Below are 19,233 nucleotides of genomic sequence, written 5' to 3'. Positions count from 1 at the left end.
AGAGCTGTGATTTGTGGATTAAGCTGACACGAGGCATGGCAAATATTTATTCACCAACATACATTTGTCCCACTAATGACATTATGTACAGTATCTCTCAGATCATACGCTGTTGCAAATGGTACCTGCAATAGCTAATACATTGAAGTGGGTTAAGTTAGTCTATTTTGAAGTTATGTCAATGCAGCTTTCTGCTTATGACGTGCATTATTCAGGACACCATACATGAACCAAAGCCACTTGTCTTTTATAACCATTTTACAATTCCCATATTGAAAGAATATGGTGACATTCCGTTTCATATCTAGGCACACAGTATAGTATTCTGCAAGCCCTGAATGTGTTTTTGCAGCCACCTCAACGAAGAGAATCAAAATCACAATCCGTTGTAGGCTGGTCCTCCACTGCCTTCGGGCACCACCCAGTTGATGTTCTGGCTGGGGTCCTTGATGTCACAGGTCTTGCAGTGGACGCAGTTCTGAGCGTTGATCTGCAACCTCATACCTTCTCCAGTCTCAAGGGGAACGTACTCATATACACCTAGTAAAAGGGGGGAAAGAAGGGCATCATTCAAAATGGAAACAGCAACCAAAGATGTATTCCATCCACTGTACATTTAAATTGTTACAGGAAAGATAGAAAATAGGATATGATGTTTGTGTTGCACCAAAATGCAAGGCCAAGCAGTTATGCATCGTAGGGGACCAATTTTTTTTTTTTTATAGATTGGGGTACTCCATTAAAGAGATTCTAGTCTTAACCCAGTAGCTCATTTGGCAATGGTGATTTAGTCTCCCTTGCATGCTTTTACATTTCTTCCCATTCTGACTTGGGTATTAGGCTATAGGCCTAGTGAAGTATGTACAGAAGAAATTGAAGTTGTAAATGCCAATTATTGTTATGCCGTATTTTAATTCAAATGTAACTTGTACTTTTTTTCAGGTTTTAATGAGAACGTTTTCCCCTCAAAGTTCATGATTTATTAATATAATTTGTCTGATTATCATACTGCATATGTAAGACTAAATGCCATTTGTAATATGTTTTAGTGCAGGTATGTACCAGTAGTTAATATACAATCCAGAAGTGTCTGATTAAAGGACATTCCATAGAATTCTACAAAAATACAACCGTTCCCTAAAACTGCTATAACTCATTCAGAGGTAAATGTATTTCTATTCGGATTTCAAACCTTACAAAATAAGGAAGACTTAATATGCTCCATCTTCATTAGGAAGTGTGGGAAATGTGTGTTTTCTTGACTGATTACACCATGTGATGCTATTGTATGCCCTATCATTTGAAAGGGCTGTTTCTCAGCTTTCAAAACATGTATCATGTTTTAATTTGGTTCGACACCAGCGAATTTTGCTCATTAATGCACAGAGTTCACGGTCTTACAGTTTTGTGATTCAGATATTTTTTGGGGAAAATCTTGCCAGTGACGCAACAATGGCAATATGGCGATTTACAGTTAGCTGGTATTCTAAAGCCTATTGTTTATATACCCCTTTAAGAAAAACAAATTGACAACCCTAACACGGAACCGCACGTACGCCATCGTGCATACATTTATTTTGTCCCCCCACACCAAACGCAGGTTCACTATGCCTAGGTTTATATTCACTGTATTCACATCCTACCATAACTTTGTCTGTACATTATGCCTTGAATCTATTCTAAAAGGTATTCGAAAGCCAAGTTAAAACAGATCACAGACCATTTCGATTCCCACCGTACCTTCTCCGCTATGCAATCTGGCTTCCGAGCTGGCCATGGGTGCACATCAGCCCCTTTCAAGGTCCTAAACGATATCATAACTGTAATAACTATCTACTACTGTAGGTCTGCTCTCGAGTGACTCATATTTGATTATCAATGAGCCTGGTTTTGCAAAGAAAGGCCACTCCTTACTTTCCTGATCCTACATACACAACATGATCAAAAGTATGTGGACACCTGCTCAAAAATCTCATTCCAAAATCATGGGTATTGCTATGGAGTTGGTTCCCCCTTCGCTATAACAGCCTCCACTCTTCTGGGAAGGCTTTCCACTTGACGTTGGAATATTGTCGCAGGGACTTTCTTCCAGAGCATTAGTGAGGTTGGGCGATTAGGTTGGCTCACAGTTGGCATTCCAATTCATCCCTAAGGTGTTCGATGGGGTTGAGGTCAGGGCTCTGTGCAGGCCAGCCAAGTTCTTCCACACCGATCTCAACAAACCATTTCTGTATGGACATCCGTTGGACTGCCAGATGCTGAAGCGTGATACATCACTCCAGAGAGCTCGTTTCCACTGCTCCAGAGTCCAATGGCGGCAAGCTGTACACCGCTCCAGCCGACGGTTGGCATTGCGCATGGTGATCTTAGGCTTGTGTGAGGCTGCTCGGCCATGGAAACCCATTTCATGAAGCTCCTGACGAACAGTTCTTGTGCTGACTTTGCTTCCAGAGGCAGTTTGAAACTCGATAGTGAGTGTTGTAACTGAGGACAGACAATTTTTACACACTTCAGCACTCTGCGGTCCAGTTCTGTGAGCTCGTGTGGCCTACCACTTCATGGCTGAGCTGTTGTTGCTCCTAGATGTTTCCATTTCACAATAACAGCACTTACAGTTGACTGGGGCAGCTCTAGCAGGGCAGACATTTTATGAACTGACTTGTTGGAAAGGTGGCATCCTATGACGGCCATTCTACTGCCAATGTTTGTTTATGGCAATTGCATGGCTGTGTGCTCAATTTTATACACCGGTCAGCAATGGGTGTGGCTGAAATAGCCGTATGCACTAAATTGAAGGGGTGTCTACATAATTTTGTATATATAGTGTAGGTTAATGATAGGTTTGTGAATATAGCTATGCAGCCAGAATCATGATTGTTGTGTGCAGTGCAGCCCTCCCAAACAGCCATTATGTGTCCCTACTCATTATCCATCAGATTACCACCCATTTGAAAATGTCAAGTTCAACAATGTATGTAATAGTTATATTATGGATGGAAAACCATAAAAGAGATGAACAAAATAACAGGTTCAGGGCCAGACATCTGTGGAGAAGACTGATTTCTAACAGTTGTCTGTATGTCGAATCAATCATACTGCATGTATTACATCTCTGCCTTAGTAGCAGTAATGGGTTTGATGGCCATTTCACAAATATATATCACTCTGATCATTTATTGAGACTTCCAGAGAATAAACCTGGCTGTGCTGATCAATATCAATGTCTTGAGTCATACTGGTCGTGCAGGCAATGACAGCACTTGGAAGCGGCAATGGCATGCTTGAGCTTTATTCATGGAGGGTCAGGTGTTTCAGTGGACAGTAATATTCAATTCCACAGAGATCCCTGGCCTTGCTCCATACCTCCTAGGTGGAGCTATTGGGCACGTCCAGGTCGTTCTCATTGCAGTCGCGCTGCACAGATTATTATATCTCACAATGCCTGAAGGCACCACAGTAGTATTACACAGCAATCTTAAACACATGCTGTTTTCAAGGAAACGTTAACCATTTGGTTGTAATATTATCACCTCTTGAAGAGCATAGTCAGAACTATACATTTTTGATTATTCCATGCAAAACAATTGCACACATTTGGCTTGAGTTATACAGCAGTTAACTGCATGCTTTTCATGATCAGTAGACATCAATTGATCATGTAATTTCAGATACGTGAGGGTAGCCTCTCTCTCGCTCAATATTGGCCACCATTAATTGGATATTTTGAGTGATTTAAAATAAAAGTGAACTATAATTGACAAGTATGAGTGGTTTAGGTTCATTTCCCAACCTTTGTGGGATCTGCCTGTCAAGCAGCAGAAGGGCACATTTGCCGATGTACAGTTAGCTGATAATGTTTACTTTGCAAGCTACCAGTAGAAACTTTGTACAGTTGGCTAAACATATTAATCAAAGGGAAGTTTGTTTTAAAGTGTTTGTCCTATATCAGAGATAAGAAGGAATAGAAAAAGACACTTTTTTTTAGCCACTAAACTACTTCCATAAATACTGCCATTCATTTTCTAACTGGTACTGGGCTACCTTTTGGCGAGGCTTGTGGCCGTCCTAGAGCCAAACATGTACGTGTCCGTGAGAGAGTCACCTTTCTATAGAGGTATCATATTAGTGTGTAGCCCAAACTGTTGGGACGCTACAGACAGAAGTTGGCAGATCAGCGGTACCGAGTTCAGACGAGTCCCGTGACGCTTGTGGGGGTCGTAGAGCAAAACATGTAGGTATTCGTAAGAGTCTCTCCTTTCCATAAGCGAGTCATAATAGTTTTTAGGCCAAACCATTCCGACGCTACAGACATTTGTGAGAGAACCGATTTTCGGGATGTCTCATGGTCTGAAACACAGCTGTAGCTCTGCCACTTTTCACCGCCAATGTGTTGTATTGAGCCCATGCAAAAAAGATATCTCTAGCTTAAAACAGATATTTTTATGGGGATGTTTTTATGCTAATTTGATTTCAGCAAGGCCGCGTAAATGACTCTAGGGTTAATCACGTTTGCTGCTGACAGACATGATAGGCTACATTGATTGATAGACCATGTCAAATTGGCTAGCTAGCTAATAACAGATCACATCTCTTAACAAGCCAACTTTCAGGGGATAAACTAGATGGCTATATCCAAATATTGTTTGATTTGCTTGCCATCTATAGTGGTGATGACAGTAGTCCGACTGACAACTTTACCAAGACGAGGACTTGCCGATGTCAAGCTCCTTTCAAAAGTCTAATCCTACGAAGCAACTAAATGACACATTGTTTGCTTAGCTGGCTACATGCCAATGGATAGGCTATTCCTCACATATCTGAAATGACATGATCAATTCATGTTTACTGATCATAAAAAGCACTGATGTACTAGCTAAATGTGGAATAATCAGAAATGTAGTTCTGACTATGCTCTTCGAGGTGTGACTATATTAAAGTCAAATAGTTGGCAAGGTAGCTATAACATTTATTTAACAATCCCTTAAACTACGCGTAATTGTCAAAGATCGAATGCTCTGCACTGTATTGTAACGTTTTATTGATAATGACCCATTGCTTATACCTATCCAACCCTTTCAGATCTAAATTAAGTGCCTGTGTTGTATGGGCTAAGGATGGATTTGTAATTGTGCATCAGTGGTACCTGCTGGACAGAAGCGCTGCTCGGGCCCATCGTAAATGGCCAGGTTGTTGGCCACAGGGATGCTGTCGTCCTTCAGGGTGAGGTGGGGGGGCTGGTCCCCCTCGTGGTTGGTACCGCTCAGGGCCACAGAAGAGAGCAGGTCGAAGCTCAGCTTGCCATCAGGCTTGGGGTACTCGATGGGCGTGCACTCCTTAGCCGGTTTCAGTTGGGCTGAGTCCAAGCCTAGGGTAAAAGAGTCGGGAGTTACCAAACCTCAGTTGGTTGCAGGCCAGATAAAACATTGGTGTGTTCCTTGAGGCAATTCTTAGCATGAGTGCATGATTTTGATGTGCATATAGCAAAACTGAGTTGTTGCTTTGTCCAATAACAATTTGGCCGAAACAGAAACGGACCATCTTTCCTGATGAATACGTCATTCAAATCATCAATATGCTGCACCTGCATGTTTCAGTGTCCATGGCTCCTTCCCTCTAAGTATCCAGTAGAAGACACCAGTGTAGACCATGCCCCCGTACAGTCCAAAGTAGTTGTGGAACGACGGCCTGATGTTCCTCACTGCGTACAGCTCTTTCCAGATCCAAGACTTCTTCAAATTGTCCTCATACTCCGGTATGTGAAGTCCTGGAAGACAAATTACCAGAAAAGTATAATTCTATTCAGATGACAGTAAAATGTTAGATGATCTTGCACCCACAAATTAAAATTGCTCATTTACTTTGTGTTTTTTTATCAAATAAAATTCCATTAATTTACTTTAAAAAATGACACACTGGAGAGAAGCAATTAACATATTTCCCCCCCCCCCCCCCCCCAATTAGCATTAGCGATAAAAGTCTCAACAAATTACACTCTTTAATAGTGTATTCATTGCATATTTTATAATGTAGAAATGTGCCTTTGGCTTCACTTTACAATCAGTGAGAGGTGTGTGTGTGTGTGTGAGGGAGCATTTAAATCAAAGGAAAAGGTTTTGGTCTGGTTTAACCTACCTGCCGTTTCAGATGCTGGGTCTTCGGCTGTGACTTTGGGGAAGATGGCCTCTGCGGCCAGCATGCCGCTCTTCATGGCCGTGTGGGTGCCTTTGATCTTTGGTACATTCATGAAGCCCGGACTGCATCCGATAAGCATCCCCCCAGGGAATGTCACTTTAGGGAGGCACTGGATGGAGGAAGACCGGTAAAGATTATAATCATGAATGTAATGGGAAAATGCTTTCATGGAATAAGAACCAGTGGAAAACCTGACCTAAGATTCACGTATTTCCCATTTTTGATGCCGAGACACACATTAAAGTTACAAAAATGTGGCGCAGGACATTTGACAGGCAGCATTTTTATTTACTGGACCTGATTAGGGATTCCATCCATGGTGCTCAGAATGAGAGAAATCCCATTTAGATTATAAAATGAATATTCAAGTCGAATATTGGTCCCTCTTACCGAATTTAGATGTGCATTTTGAAGATGTTAGAATAACTCTCCACGTGTACTTTTCCTCAGCCAACAAGATGAGTAACGAACAGCAAAAACACTAGCCTATGTCAATCTACTATCCCCCATAGTAGAAAAGTTTACCTATTGTATTGGTCAGCTTTTCGAGAAAGAAACAGCCTATTCAAAACAGACTCTGGAACAGTTGTGGGACAATAGATCCCAAATTCATGCAACCAGTGGGCCCTTGGCTACATAAAAATAAACCTTAAAAAGCAATGAGTCTGATGCAACAGATCTGAATGTTTAGCTTAAAAATGTTGATAAGCTGTTCATTTCTTTACATAAAACGTAGCAACGCGCGCACAAGGCAGTAAGGCAACGCGCAAATGTTTGTTCCATAATGCAATTCATTGGAAAACACCCTTATGAAAGTGCACCAACACATGCAAGCGGTTTCATGTGACAAAGATGAAAATAACTGTTTGAAATGTTGAAAGAGGGGAGCTCTAATATGCGACAACTAGCATGGGCTGCTAATATGACTAGGATTTTGCCTTTGGCTACTGGACAATGAGAGAAAGTTGATATAGAAGAATTGCCACCACCGATATGGTCTGATTTTAGCTAGGCTACCTTGAAGTAAGGTAAGACATGCCTCATAATATGTAGTAAAACGTTCGGGTTTCAAACAGTTAAGTAAATGGTTTCAAAATGCATACTGCCTCCAGCTCATTGCAAAGTGGTGTGTGACGAGCTGAGTGCATTTGCTGTTTGAGATGATGTTGCAGCAGCAGCTCTCCTGCTGTCTTGACAGATTTTCCGCTCAAAGGCTCTGTATCTATATGCTGTACGCATGTGATAAATAAGATACAGAAATACTGTACATGCGCTAATTTAATTCCACATAATTATGCATTTAACCTATAGGACGATAAGCATGACCAGTCAAATGTATTTCCATCGACTGGTATTTCCATCAATGAATAGGTTAAAAAGCATTATTTTGCAATGGGATTTTTTTTCTTCTTCTCCCGGGCAATTTACGGGCGCTAAATTTTATTTATCACAAAAAAGCTGGCTATTATCGGCTAACAGAAACCTTGACACAGAGCCACACACATACCTTTGAGTAGTACATAAAAAAATACACACACACCTGATAGCCTCCCTCGTTGAGCGCCCTGGCTCCGTAGGCGATTCTGTCACCTCCCTCCAGGGTTTTGGCAACGAAGGGATGGTGCTTCCAGCGCTGGAACTCTCTGAAGGGGCTGAGGTAGGGGTTGGTGTAGTCAAGACCAACCTGGAAGTGGGGAAATACACAGCATTACATTTTTGGATACAATCGGTCATTGACCTCAATGTATGATCTTCATAAAAGTTTGAGTTATCACATATCTCAAGTTGCCCCTTTAGGCCCAAGTTGGCCTAATGAAGATAAAGAGAAGGGTAGAAGTATAGTGCATTGTAATACACTGACCTCAGTTTTACAAATGTTATTTCACTTAGTGTTTAGACCGTTGCCAAGTGTTAGCATGGCTGGTAGTTTGGCAGTTGACATCCATTGCAAGGAGCCAAAATGGCTGCCATAACCGTGACTCACCACAAAGCCCAAGGCCACCAGTGGCTCGCCCTCGTTCAGGTGGTAGAGGAAGGAGCCGCCATACGTGTTCCTGTTCAACGGCCAGCCCACCGAATGCTCCACTCTGCCCGGCCTCCACTTCTTCTCATCAATCACCCACAGCTGGTTAGACAGAAAAACAACATTCATGTAAGTCGTTGTGCATAAAGCATCTGCTAAATGACAAAAATGTAATGAATATGACATTTTGATTTGGCTACATGAAGACCTGTATTGTATGACTGCTTAAAAACAGATTATTTGTTTATTTGGTCCAAATACAGTTGCTTTGGGATTTTACCTCTTTCAGGCCAATGGCGTAGGTCTGTGGTTCACAGTTCTCCCTGAGGTTGAACTGCCTGTAGAGCTGCTTGGCCAAGTGGCCGTGGCAGCCCTCTCCGAACAGGGTAACTTTAGCATGGAGCTCCATCCCCCTCTCAAACACATCCTACAGAGGCAAATTGAGAGGAGAATGTTATTCTGATACACCAGGGATGAGGCTACTTGTCGCTTTCATAAAACAAATTATATTCTATTCAGTGCTGATTCTTCCTCGTTTAAAAATAAAATAAAACTCTGTTTTTACAGTCAAACTCTATACTGTACAAAGTGACCATACATAGGAGAAAAACATTTGTACTTTGTCCAATGAAAATAACTTAAAGACTTTCCGTACAGTGATGAGTCCATTTTATTGACACAAATCTGCATAAGTTTACCTTTGGCGAACCATCCTTAGCGATGCCCACGTCATTGGTGGCAATTCCTTTCACACTTCCATCTTCATGAAACAAAACCTGAAAAACAAAATCTGAAATTAAAACACTTTTGAAAGTGGAATGACACCTCAAGCAAACACGATCAATGAAAGCCAGTCGCGATACGTCAACGCATCAGTGAAATCGATCTCAGGCATGAAAACGGAGCTGGCTCAAAATATCAGTCTATTATCTCTGCCCTACCAAGAAAAAAGGCAGTAACTACTCATTTGTTTGAAAATGAGTTAATGTCATTTTTGCTACATTAAATACATGCTTAATCATGTGGACAAGTATCCTGCCTCTATTGTACTGTGTTTTGGAGAAAATGGGGGTCATGTTAGCAGTAACTGCATAAAGTTACTGTGAAACCAGGGTAAATAATAGCAATTTTTCTCAGTTCCACGCTATGAGCAGTTACTGCCTTTTTGCTTGGTAGGGCAGATCTGGTCAAAGGCATACAATTATGTAAATGTTTACTGAGAAAAAGCTGACGTTCCAGGAAAGATCAATGTACCATGTCAATGGTAATTATCACCAATTTTCACCAATTTAAGTAAGATGGCCTGTGTTTTCTGAAATTGTCATGAATGGTGGGCGGTGCTCACCTCAGCAGCAGCGTAGCCTGGGTATATCTCTACTCCCAGCTCCTCAGCCTGCTCTCCCAACCAATGTACAAAGTGACCCAGCCGCACAATGTAGTTCCCATGGTTGTTCATGGGCAGACCTGTGGGGGGAAAAATTTTCAAAAAATTAAATAGAATGAAAAACAGACTGCAGTCAAGGCTAATACCATAATAGCTTTATGTTTAGGACAAAGCTTACAGGTGACAAGCTAGAGTTGTCATTTGAAAAGATGTCCTGTAAAACATGCATGTGACTTTACCTGGCAACATTGGGACAGGGATTCTATACTTCTCGGTTAGAATACTAAACAAATCCTCGGTCACTGGTGTGTTCAAGGGTGCCTAAGAGAAGAGTACACAAATAACAGAACACTTCATTTATTTTTAGCCTAGGTGTTGCTTGCAAGATGTTCCCTTGGGCAGGATCATGGTGTTGTCTAGGACTGTGATGTACTCTCAACGTTATGTCTGTGATAGTTATGTCTGCAGTTAGGTATGGCGGCAGGTAGCCTAGCGTTTAAGAGCGTTGAGCCAGTAACAGAGGTTGCTGTTTCGAATCCCTGAGCCGACAAATCTGCCGATGTGCCCTCGAGCAAGGCACTTAACAATAGTGACTTACAGGAGCCATTTGGGTTAAGATCATCTGCTAAATTACTTAAATGTAATGTCTGAGACTAAAAAAAAAGACAACAAAAAGAAAATGCCAGGTCCATATCCTGTGTGTATCTGTGAATTATGCTGCATATTTCCCCTCACAACCTTTCCATAGACTGGCAACCTTTCTTAGACTGACGTGCTCAATACTTAAATAATAGAGAGCAGAGTTGTGGACAATTTCATTTGAAATCTCTCTCAGTGGAAAGAAACTCCTGCAGAGTGAACTCAGTGTGAAGATGCTTCTTTCCTCTGGATGACATTTGAACATTTTCAACGGACCTGCTGAAGCAGCCCTCAGACGAGAGTGCATTTCATTTATAAATCTATCCCTCCCTCCATAGATCTAGATAGGGCACATCTCCACAGGAGTGTAATTCAATTCATGAATGTCTATGGCCCACTGACTCCAACTCTGCTATAACTAACAGAATAATGTAAGGAACATCCAAATATTAGCACATAGATCAAAGTTTTTGCAGAAATATTCAAATTTGCCCTGGGTGCATGTCACCAGTAAAGTAAGTTTTCCATGATAGCCCTAAAGGCGTGCCAGCTAATTATTGATATCGCTGCCCATCTCCATTACCCAGAATAAGGAATACACACATTAGCAAGCGAGTAGAGTAGGCTGTCCCAGGGAAAAAAAGGGATTTATTTTTATCTTGGTCGACCAAGAGTCGTCTGTTCTTTTGACCAATCAATTGGTCAACATTTTTTTTGTGTATTTTTCCATATATACACACACACACATCCTGTGTGTTTGAATCTAATCAACTATATGCACTGAGCTTGTCTAATGCTTTAAGCGCTCGGTTTGATGAAATAATTAAGACACATAACTAGAGGGAGTCTGACCGCAATTGATTTGATTGTGCGGGCTGGGCTCAGACTTGCTGCGCTGTATATACACTTTTTTTTTTAATAAAGACAGCGAGTGACTGACTAAAACCCATTGTTTCTCACTCCTCCCTGCTGCAGCGGCCACCACAGAACATCAACAGTGTTTATCACTCTGTCCGTGTTGCTGAAGCGGCAACAAAATTACAGCCATTTCTGACTGAAAAGTTCTGTTACCGAAATCCCTCATTTGTTAAGGAAAAACATTCCCTACTACCTTAACTCTTGCTCTCTTTCCATGACACATGCATGCATCACATGCACGTGACCAATAGGGCCTGACCTATAGCACATCATAATCACATCAATAAAATGGTTATGACAAACTCTGAACACATTAACACGTGACAGCAAAATGGATGCGGAGGACAACTCGAAACAGGGGAATGTTTGTTTACTGGTTGCTCAGGACGTAAAGGGGAAGTCAGGTGTGTGGAATACATTTGACTAGTTGTGGAAAATACTGGAGATCAAGAAAAATAAGTTAAGGAGCAATATAGTTTGACTGTTTAGAACAATGTCAACACTAAATAAATGATAAGTGTTGTAATGTGTTTTTTTGGAGAGCATTTATTACAGCAAAGACTAATCAGTCGCAAGCATTCGTGAAAGCGACTGCCAAAATGGAAGAGTTTATTTATTGTTTACAGCTAATTATTCCCAAAAATGTTGTGGTTATTTTATTTTAAAACTAAAATGCTTGATTGCATTTCAAATCATGAATGACCCGTATGCTGTGTGATGACTTGAACAAATGAATGATTATTTCATTACTACTACTGTATGAATCATAGGCCAAAGTTACAGTATTAAGACAAAACAGAATGCGCTCTTAGGACTACAGCTCCATCGATGGTGGTTATACAAGTCTACTACTACTACTACTAATAATAATGATATTACTTATTATAATGATCATAATAGTAATAATAACAAGGAGGGTTATTAATAATATCATTTTTTTGACCATTTGAAACAGTGTAAACACAAAATTAAAAGTAATGCCAGAGAGGCTGTTCTAACGGGGAAAAAAAACATATAAAGCCTTTATTACAGCATAACGAAGATGAAAAACAGTCAGATTTGTGGAATTGTTTATCCTACATGTGGTTGCGTGAGGCTTGGTGCTCACGGAAATCAGTAGGCTACTAAACAAACACTCAAACAGGCAATAGAAGCAGGATGTCTTATTTCTGTAGACATACAGTGCATTTGTAAAGTATTCAGACCCCTTCCCTTTTTCCACACTGTTACATTAGCCTTATTCTAAAATGTATTAATTCCCTGACTCAATCTACACACAATACCCCATAATGACAAAGCGAAAAACAGGTTATTAGAAATGTTTGCAAATTTATAATAAAAAAAATGAAAAAAACAGAAATACCTTTTTCACATAACTATTCAGACCCTTTGCTATGAGACACGAAATTGAGCTCAGGTGTATCCTGTTTCCATTGATCATCCTTGAGATGTTTCTACAACTTGATTGGTGTCCACCTGTGGTAAATTCAATTGGCTGGACATGGTTTGGAAAAGGCACACACACCTGTCTATATAAGGTCCCACAGTTGACTGTGCATGTCAGAGCAAAAACCAAGCCATGAAGTCGAAGGAATTGTCTGTAGAGCTCCGAGACAGGATTGTGTCGAGGCACAGATCTGGGGAAGGATACTGTAAAATGTCTGCAGCATTAAAGTTCCCCAAGAACACAGTGGCTTCCAACATTCTTAAATGGAAGAAGTTTGGAACTACCAAGACTCTTCCTAGAGCTGGCCGCCCAGCCAAACTGAGCCATCGGGGAGAAGGGCCTTGGTGAGGGAGGTGACCAAGAACCCAATGTTCACTGACAGAGCTCCTCTGTGGAGATGGGAGAACCTTCCAGAAGGACAACCATCTCTGTAGAACTCCACCAATCAGGCCTTTATGGTCGAGTGGCCAGGCAGAAGCCACTACTCAGTAAAAGGCACATGACAGCCTGCTTGGAGTTTGCCAAAAGGCACCTGAAGGACTCAGACAACGAGAAACAAGATTCTCTGGTCTGATGAAAGCAAGATTGAACTCTTTGCCCTGAATGCCAAGCATCACGCCTGGAAGAAACCTGGCACCATCCCTGCGGTAAAGCATGGGTGGAGTGGGGATGTTTTTCAGCGGCATGGAATGGGAAACTTGTGAGGATCAAGGCAAAGATGAACAGAGCAAAGTACAGAGAGAATATTGATTAAAAACCTGCTCCAGAGCACTCAGGACCTCAGACTGGGGTGAAGGTTCACCTTCCAACAGGACAACGACCCTAAGCACACAGCCAAGACAATGCAGGAGTGGCTTCGGGACAGGTCTCTGAATGTCCTTGAGTGGCCCAGCCAGAGCCCGGACTTGAACCTGATCAAACATCTCTGGAGAGACCTGAAATAACTGTGCAGCGAAGCTCCCCATCCAACCTGACAGAGCTTGAGAGAATCTGCAGAGAAGAATGTGAGAAACTCCCCAAATACAGGTGTGCCAAGCTTGTAGCATCATACCCAAGATGACTCAAGGCTGTAATCGCTGCCAAACGTGCTTCAACAAAGTACTAAGTAAAGGGTATGTAAATGTGAATTGAGTGTCATTTTTAATACATTAGCAAACATTTCTAAAAACCTGGTTTTGCTTCGTCATTATGTAGTATTGTGTGTAGATGGAGATTTTATTCTATCCATTTCATAAATAAGGCTAACGTAACAAAATGTGGAAAGAAGTCAATGGGTTTGAACACTTTCCGAATGCACTGTATCTAGCTGTGAATTCCACACTAACTGCTGCACAACAGTGAGTGACTCAAGGTGCCGGTCTCTCATTGTGTGCTTGTAAACAAACAACGTGACTGGGGACTACATGTAAGCTTCATAATGAAAAACTCCTAATTAACGCAATCTTCTTTATCTCCTAATGTATTGCAGAAGTTGACTGCAGGTATTTACTTAAAGTAGCTATAAATATTCACATTTATAAAACAAAATGTAAAGGAAATAGTTTCAACAGTATTGAAAAACCATTGCATGGTATACCGCCCAAGCCTAACAGATACAATTGAAGCTAGAGACAGATGTGTATTGGGCCTATACACACACACACGAGATGACACTAACATACCCCTCTCTCCTTCCAGTCTGGGAAGAGTTCATTGAGGGCGCTGGGCTCCAGGCAGGCCCCGGAGAGGGTGTGTGCTCCGATCTGAGACGCTTTCTCCACCAGGCACACACGCAGCTCCTTCTCCTGCTCTTTGGCCAGCTGCTTCAGCCGGATGGCTGCCGACAGCCCCGCGGGACCCCCTCCCACTATCACCACATCAGCCTCGTCAGCAAACCGCTCCATCTCCACACCTGGACAGAAACAAAATGCCACACACAAATAGGTATGTGTCACCAAGTGGGTTTGGAACCTTGTTCGTCTGAGCAGCACAAGAATGTACTAGCCCACTGAGCTACAGCCTAGTCATTAGCTTGAGGGAGATCACACAAATCCTCAGGTTTCGGGCAAGGTTACACAAGCCTCCATAAAGACCAACTGGAATATTAGTATGTTGTACTATCTGAATGTCGAAAGTAGAAACTTGTAGTTTTGACATCAGCGTTAATTTGCAACAGCATCCCATAGATGGACATTGAAGGACAACTAGTATTTTCCACAAGCACATGGAGTAGCCAGCCAAATACAAAAAGTTGACAGCCAGGATCCCCCAGGATTGCCGAACAAGCTCTATTTTTCGTGGCCTCTGGTACATTCTAATGCCTTGATTCAATCTGAAATACAAAGCAATTATTTAATACTTTATTAAGTTTACCACAACTAATGTTTCCAATCAGGGAGGTACTGTGTTTACAATTTAAATGACTGAAAATGTATGAATTCAGTATTGTTATGTAATTTTCTAGGCCTCGAAGATCAGGCCTATTTTCTAAGTAACTTTTCTTATTTAAATATTGTACATTTAACCTGTCTTCGATATTAAAGTATTTTACTGCAAGATATGAATTGAAACAATTATGTATGTTCTTCAAATAGTTTATCAAAACAGAATTTGGGCTATTTACTTAAATTTATTTAATAAATAAATCAAAGGTTAAATTCAAATTGTGTGATGGGCACTTTCTCAAATGGGTCTCTAAAATAAACAGAACAAATGCTCAAAAATAAGTTCTGGGTCCATAGGTGTTAAGAGATCAGTTAAATTAGTGAAATAATTAAGTGTTTGCAACTCTTTGAATTGCAGTATGTCATTAATAAAACATTTAAAAAATTGTTTTACAACTTCTTCTTAAATAATCTTTTAAGAGTCTGCCAACTTCCAAAGGCTTCAAGCTTCCTTTTAAGAGGCATTTTCTCAGCTATCTGCAATAAAAAGGTATGACTGAAAAATGAAGCAGGTGTTAATCATGGGTTTTGCTAAGAAAGCAGCAGTTGATTACTCCATTGTCAACACTTTGATTAAATCAGTAGACCTATATAAATAATCTTTGAAAATACTATATACAGTGCATTCATTAAGTATTCACACCCCTTCACTTTTTACACATTGTTACGTTAGTCTTATTCTAAAAATATTTAATACATTTCTCAATCTACACACAATACCCCATAATGACACAGTAAAAACAAGTTTTTAGAAAATGTTTGCAAATGTAGAGGGCAGCAGGTAGCCTAGAGGTTAGAGCAATGGACTAGTAAACAAAAGGTTGACTCAAATAGATAAAGGAGCATCATGCTCTCTCTCCCTTAGTGTAAAGAAATTGGACTTCAACTGCAGCATACACAACACACACACACCGGGAGGTCGGACAGACAGCAAACTGTTAAACCAACAGTGTTTCCCTGTCATCGCTCACTTTGACTGATGGGCGCCTGTCCTATGAATAGATCGCTAGAAGATGCATATTGTTTATTCTAGCGGGACCGGGCTCAGCTAACTTTTCTTCTGACTTACGAATTGTAAAAAAGTACCTGGCTGAAAAGGAGTGGGTAACTGGCTGTACAGCCAACACGAGAGGAAAACACAGCAAATATGTTTGTTTTAGGAAGACAAATCTAATATTCCCCACCCACTCACATATGAGATCAGTTCAAATGTTATCAGCATTGGTATAAGGTTAAAAAAAACAAAGGAAACAAAGGTGTTTGGGTCTCGCATAATATAACACATTCCATTTCAGACAGTGTGTCAAGGGTGAGAATTACACAGTACCTTCCCATCGTGGGTCTTTGTCCCTGGGGAAGATTGTGTAGTGTGACGTTATGCGAGGCATCACTGCAGATGAGCAATTCCGTCTCCACGTGTAGTGCTGTGGAGGTGCATGTTCCGCTTGCACTGTTTTCAATGCTCGTATACACCTTTGGGCTGCAAAGAACAAGGCAGATCCGGTCAGTGCCGACGGACTGGCGAGGAAGCTGATAAAGTGAGGTCCTACTGAATACCTTCAGAGTGTGTACACATGTTACCTTATGCACAGTACAAACAGTCAGACAGTAAAAAAGGACACTCAAGAGATGACTTTGTTTACAGCTATCTTGATGACTCAAATCATTATGGAAGTTATTGTGGTCATACAGCAGAACTGTTACGCTGTACAATACATTGCAACAGAACGTGTCACTATTATTCTGTGTAGCAGCCTATGAGATTTGTATGGGCGTCTGTAGCAGTGGAGGTTTATCAGGAGGTAGGGGAGGACCATCCTACTCTGCAGATTTCATAAAAACAGTGAAACTTTAAAAACAAAAGTGATCCTTAGATAAAACTATAGTAAATATATTCATGTCACCAAATAACTGATTAAAACTGTTTTGCAAGTAAGTTCTACAGTAGCCTCAACAGCCTCTAGGGTTATACCATGGTGTAGCCGGTGGGCAGCTATTTCCCATTGTACATTGACTTCAATACAAAATCCAGGAGGCTCATGGTTCACATCCCTTTTCCATAGACTTACACAGTAATTATAATCGATTTCCGGGGGACGTCCTCCAACCTATTATAGCTCTTGAGGTATGAACTGATGTTGTCCATCCAATCAAAGGATCAGATAATTAATATAGTACTGAAAGCATAATCTACAGCTAGCGAACGCTGCAGTGCATATAATGCGGTGAGTAGTTGACTCAGAGAGAGAAAGACAATAGCTTAACAGTTGAACAAATTAATTTCTTAAATTAATGAAGCAGCAGAGCTATATTTTGTTATATTTCTTCTCTTCTTAGTTTACCTTTCACTTACTTAGCTTATGCGGCTAATTTAGCCTACTCAACAACCTGACTGAAAAAAGAGAGGAATGTTATATGTTAGCTAGTAGGCTAAGACTATCCACCACTGCAACTCTTCCAAGTTAAGCAAAGCTTTCGGTTTTATTAATTTATTGTCATTGGGGTCCGCCGGTGTAACTGCTAAACTACTTGCTGTACACTGTACTGCATGATTGTACACCTGGTTTGTGGGTTTACTACATGTTAGCTGTTAATATGGTAACATCGATGTAGGCTAAGTAGCGGTTATGGTATGAAGGTTTGGCTTGGAGAGGTTTTTGCGCCTGGTCAGACTGCAGTTGTGTTGTGCACTGAAGTCCACAAGCAAAGGGAAAAGGTGAGAGGAGAAGAGGGCGTAAATGTGAGAAGGAATTAAACAATGCGCAAAGTGATGTTGATGCATGCTTTGTGGCTGCTATGATAGTGAACTGTGTGTGCAGGTGATCTGGGGAGAATTCATTCTGCTGATTCTGTTGCAAAACGTTTCTTAAATGGAATGAAATAGGGAGGGACCTACCGGAATTTGTCCAATACAAACTCTGATTTTTGACTAATGATTACACCCCTGATCAGCTTGATGCAGGCTAGAGTGTGCAAGGTCGGTATTGTAAGTTTCACTGTCATCTTGATTAATCCAATTTGTCTCTTGAACTGTGCACCTACATTATTAACTTTCATTTGTAGGCTAGGTTGTAGCAACCTCATGATGGGTATAGGGCAAATTTTAGTATCCCGTAGAAGCGTAAACCCATCTATGTTAGATTGAGCTGGGTGAATGGTACAGTATATGAATGACAGTCATCTGTAATAGAAATAAGGCCATATACTTATTTTGTTCTCCCTAATTTTGAACGGCACCAACTGCCACTGTGCAATTGTCAATAGGCATGTAATCCACGTCCATTTAGGTCATGAGATTGTCAGCAAAATTTTTTTTTTTTTTATTTTTTTTTTTATTTCACCTTTATTTAACCAGGTAGGCTAGTTGAGAACAAGTTCTCATTTGCAACTGCGACCTGGCCAAGATAAGGCATAGCAGTGTGAACAGAAAGAGTACTGGTATCAGCCAGTTAAGTTATCACCTATAGCAGTCAACAAATACTGCTATCTTTCCCGAGACAAACAATGATTCGTGCCTTGGCTTGTCAGTAGATTGACGCCATGAGACGTCACAACTGTCAATATTGACACTCACGGTCAAGCTAGCTAGCTAGTTAGCTAAGATAGTCAGCCAATTACTTTTGAAAGTGCATAACTAATAATATTACTTTAGTTCAATATTAGTTAACGTACAAAATACTTAATGTATTTCTGCACGTACTAAACTAACATTGGCTGACCAAAGGACAATCGTTAGTGACCTATATTATAACAGTATTTGACTTCAACTTTGCCCTATATTTAGCTTAGCTAACTAGCTTAGCAAACCGGGCAAAGGTGCCAGACTGAAGCTAGCGTTTCAAGATTCCACAAAGCTAATGTCAACCGTATTTACTAAGTAAATGTTAGTCCATGCCACTCTCAAATTATAGATAACTATCATTTACAAAATAGGGGAACATATAAAGTGTCAAAAGGCAAGGCAGATAATATGGAAACTGACAGGCGTATGAATAGCTGGCTACCTAACTTACCTTGAATTGAATATCTGCTAGCTGGAAACATCGTATGAAGGTCAGCTAGTGCTAGTTCTCTAGCTAGTAGCAGTCCTCTTTAGGTACTGACAAAGGGCTCTTGCAGCTCAGTCACCCCAATGATCATGCAAGTCTGTTGGGACAACAAAATTCGTCTCATAACAGACCATTGAAGTCGGTAACTCCACACAGTG

General features: G+C 40.9%; 1 protein-coding gene across 1 annotated transcript; it reads right to left on the bottom strand.

Moving 5' to 3' along the window:
- Positions 1-19: 19 nt before the first annotated feature.
- etfdh (electron transfer flavoprotein dehydrogenase) lies at positions 20-19,216 on the bottom strand. Its single transcript, XM_021584130.3, has 13 exons — positions 19,040-19,216; positions 16,354-16,506; positions 14,265-14,494; positions 9,839-9,920; positions 9,561-9,679; positions 8,914-8,991; positions 8,496-8,642; positions 8,177-8,317; positions 7,733-7,876; positions 6,133-6,301; positions 5,582-5,764; positions 5,144-5,365; positions 20-540 (listed from the first exon to the last, which is right to left on the bottom strand). Exons 1-13 carry the CDS (start codon positions 19,068-19,070, stop codon positions 377-379), a joined length of 1,863 nt encoding a protein of 620 aa, XP_021439805.1. The 5' UTR covers positions 19,071-19,216; the 3' UTR covers positions 20-376.
- Positions 19,217-19,233: the final 17 nt, after the last annotated feature.

The sequence above is a fragment of the Oncorhynchus mykiss genome, chromosome 25, assembly GCF_057628025.1.
Source record: "Oncorhynchus mykiss isolate SJ-2025 chromosome 25, ASM5762802v1, whole genome shotgun sequence".
NCBI lineage: Eukaryota > Metazoa > Chordata > Actinopteri > Salmoniformes > Salmonidae > Oncorhynchus > Oncorhynchus mykiss.
The sequence above is the reverse complement of the archived record's forward strand: the minus strand, read 5'-3'. Positions and strand labels throughout refer to the sequence as shown.

What these genes read in the sequence shown, in the direction of transcription:
- etfdh (XM_021584130.3), bottom strand. Translation starts at nt 19,070, where the DNA reads ATGTTTCCAGCTAGCAGATATTCAATTCAAG. An exon ending in CAGACTGGAAGGAGAGAGGG is followed by an intron (nt 9,921 to 14,264) that starts GTATGTTAGTGT and finishes CTCTTCTCTTAG; the next exon opens with GCACCCTTGAACACACCAGT. An exon ending in ACGCCATTGGCCTGAAAGAG is followed by an intron (nt 8,318 to 8,495) that starts GTAAAATCCCAA and finishes CTGTCTAACCAG; the next exon opens with CTGTGGGTGATTGATGAGAA.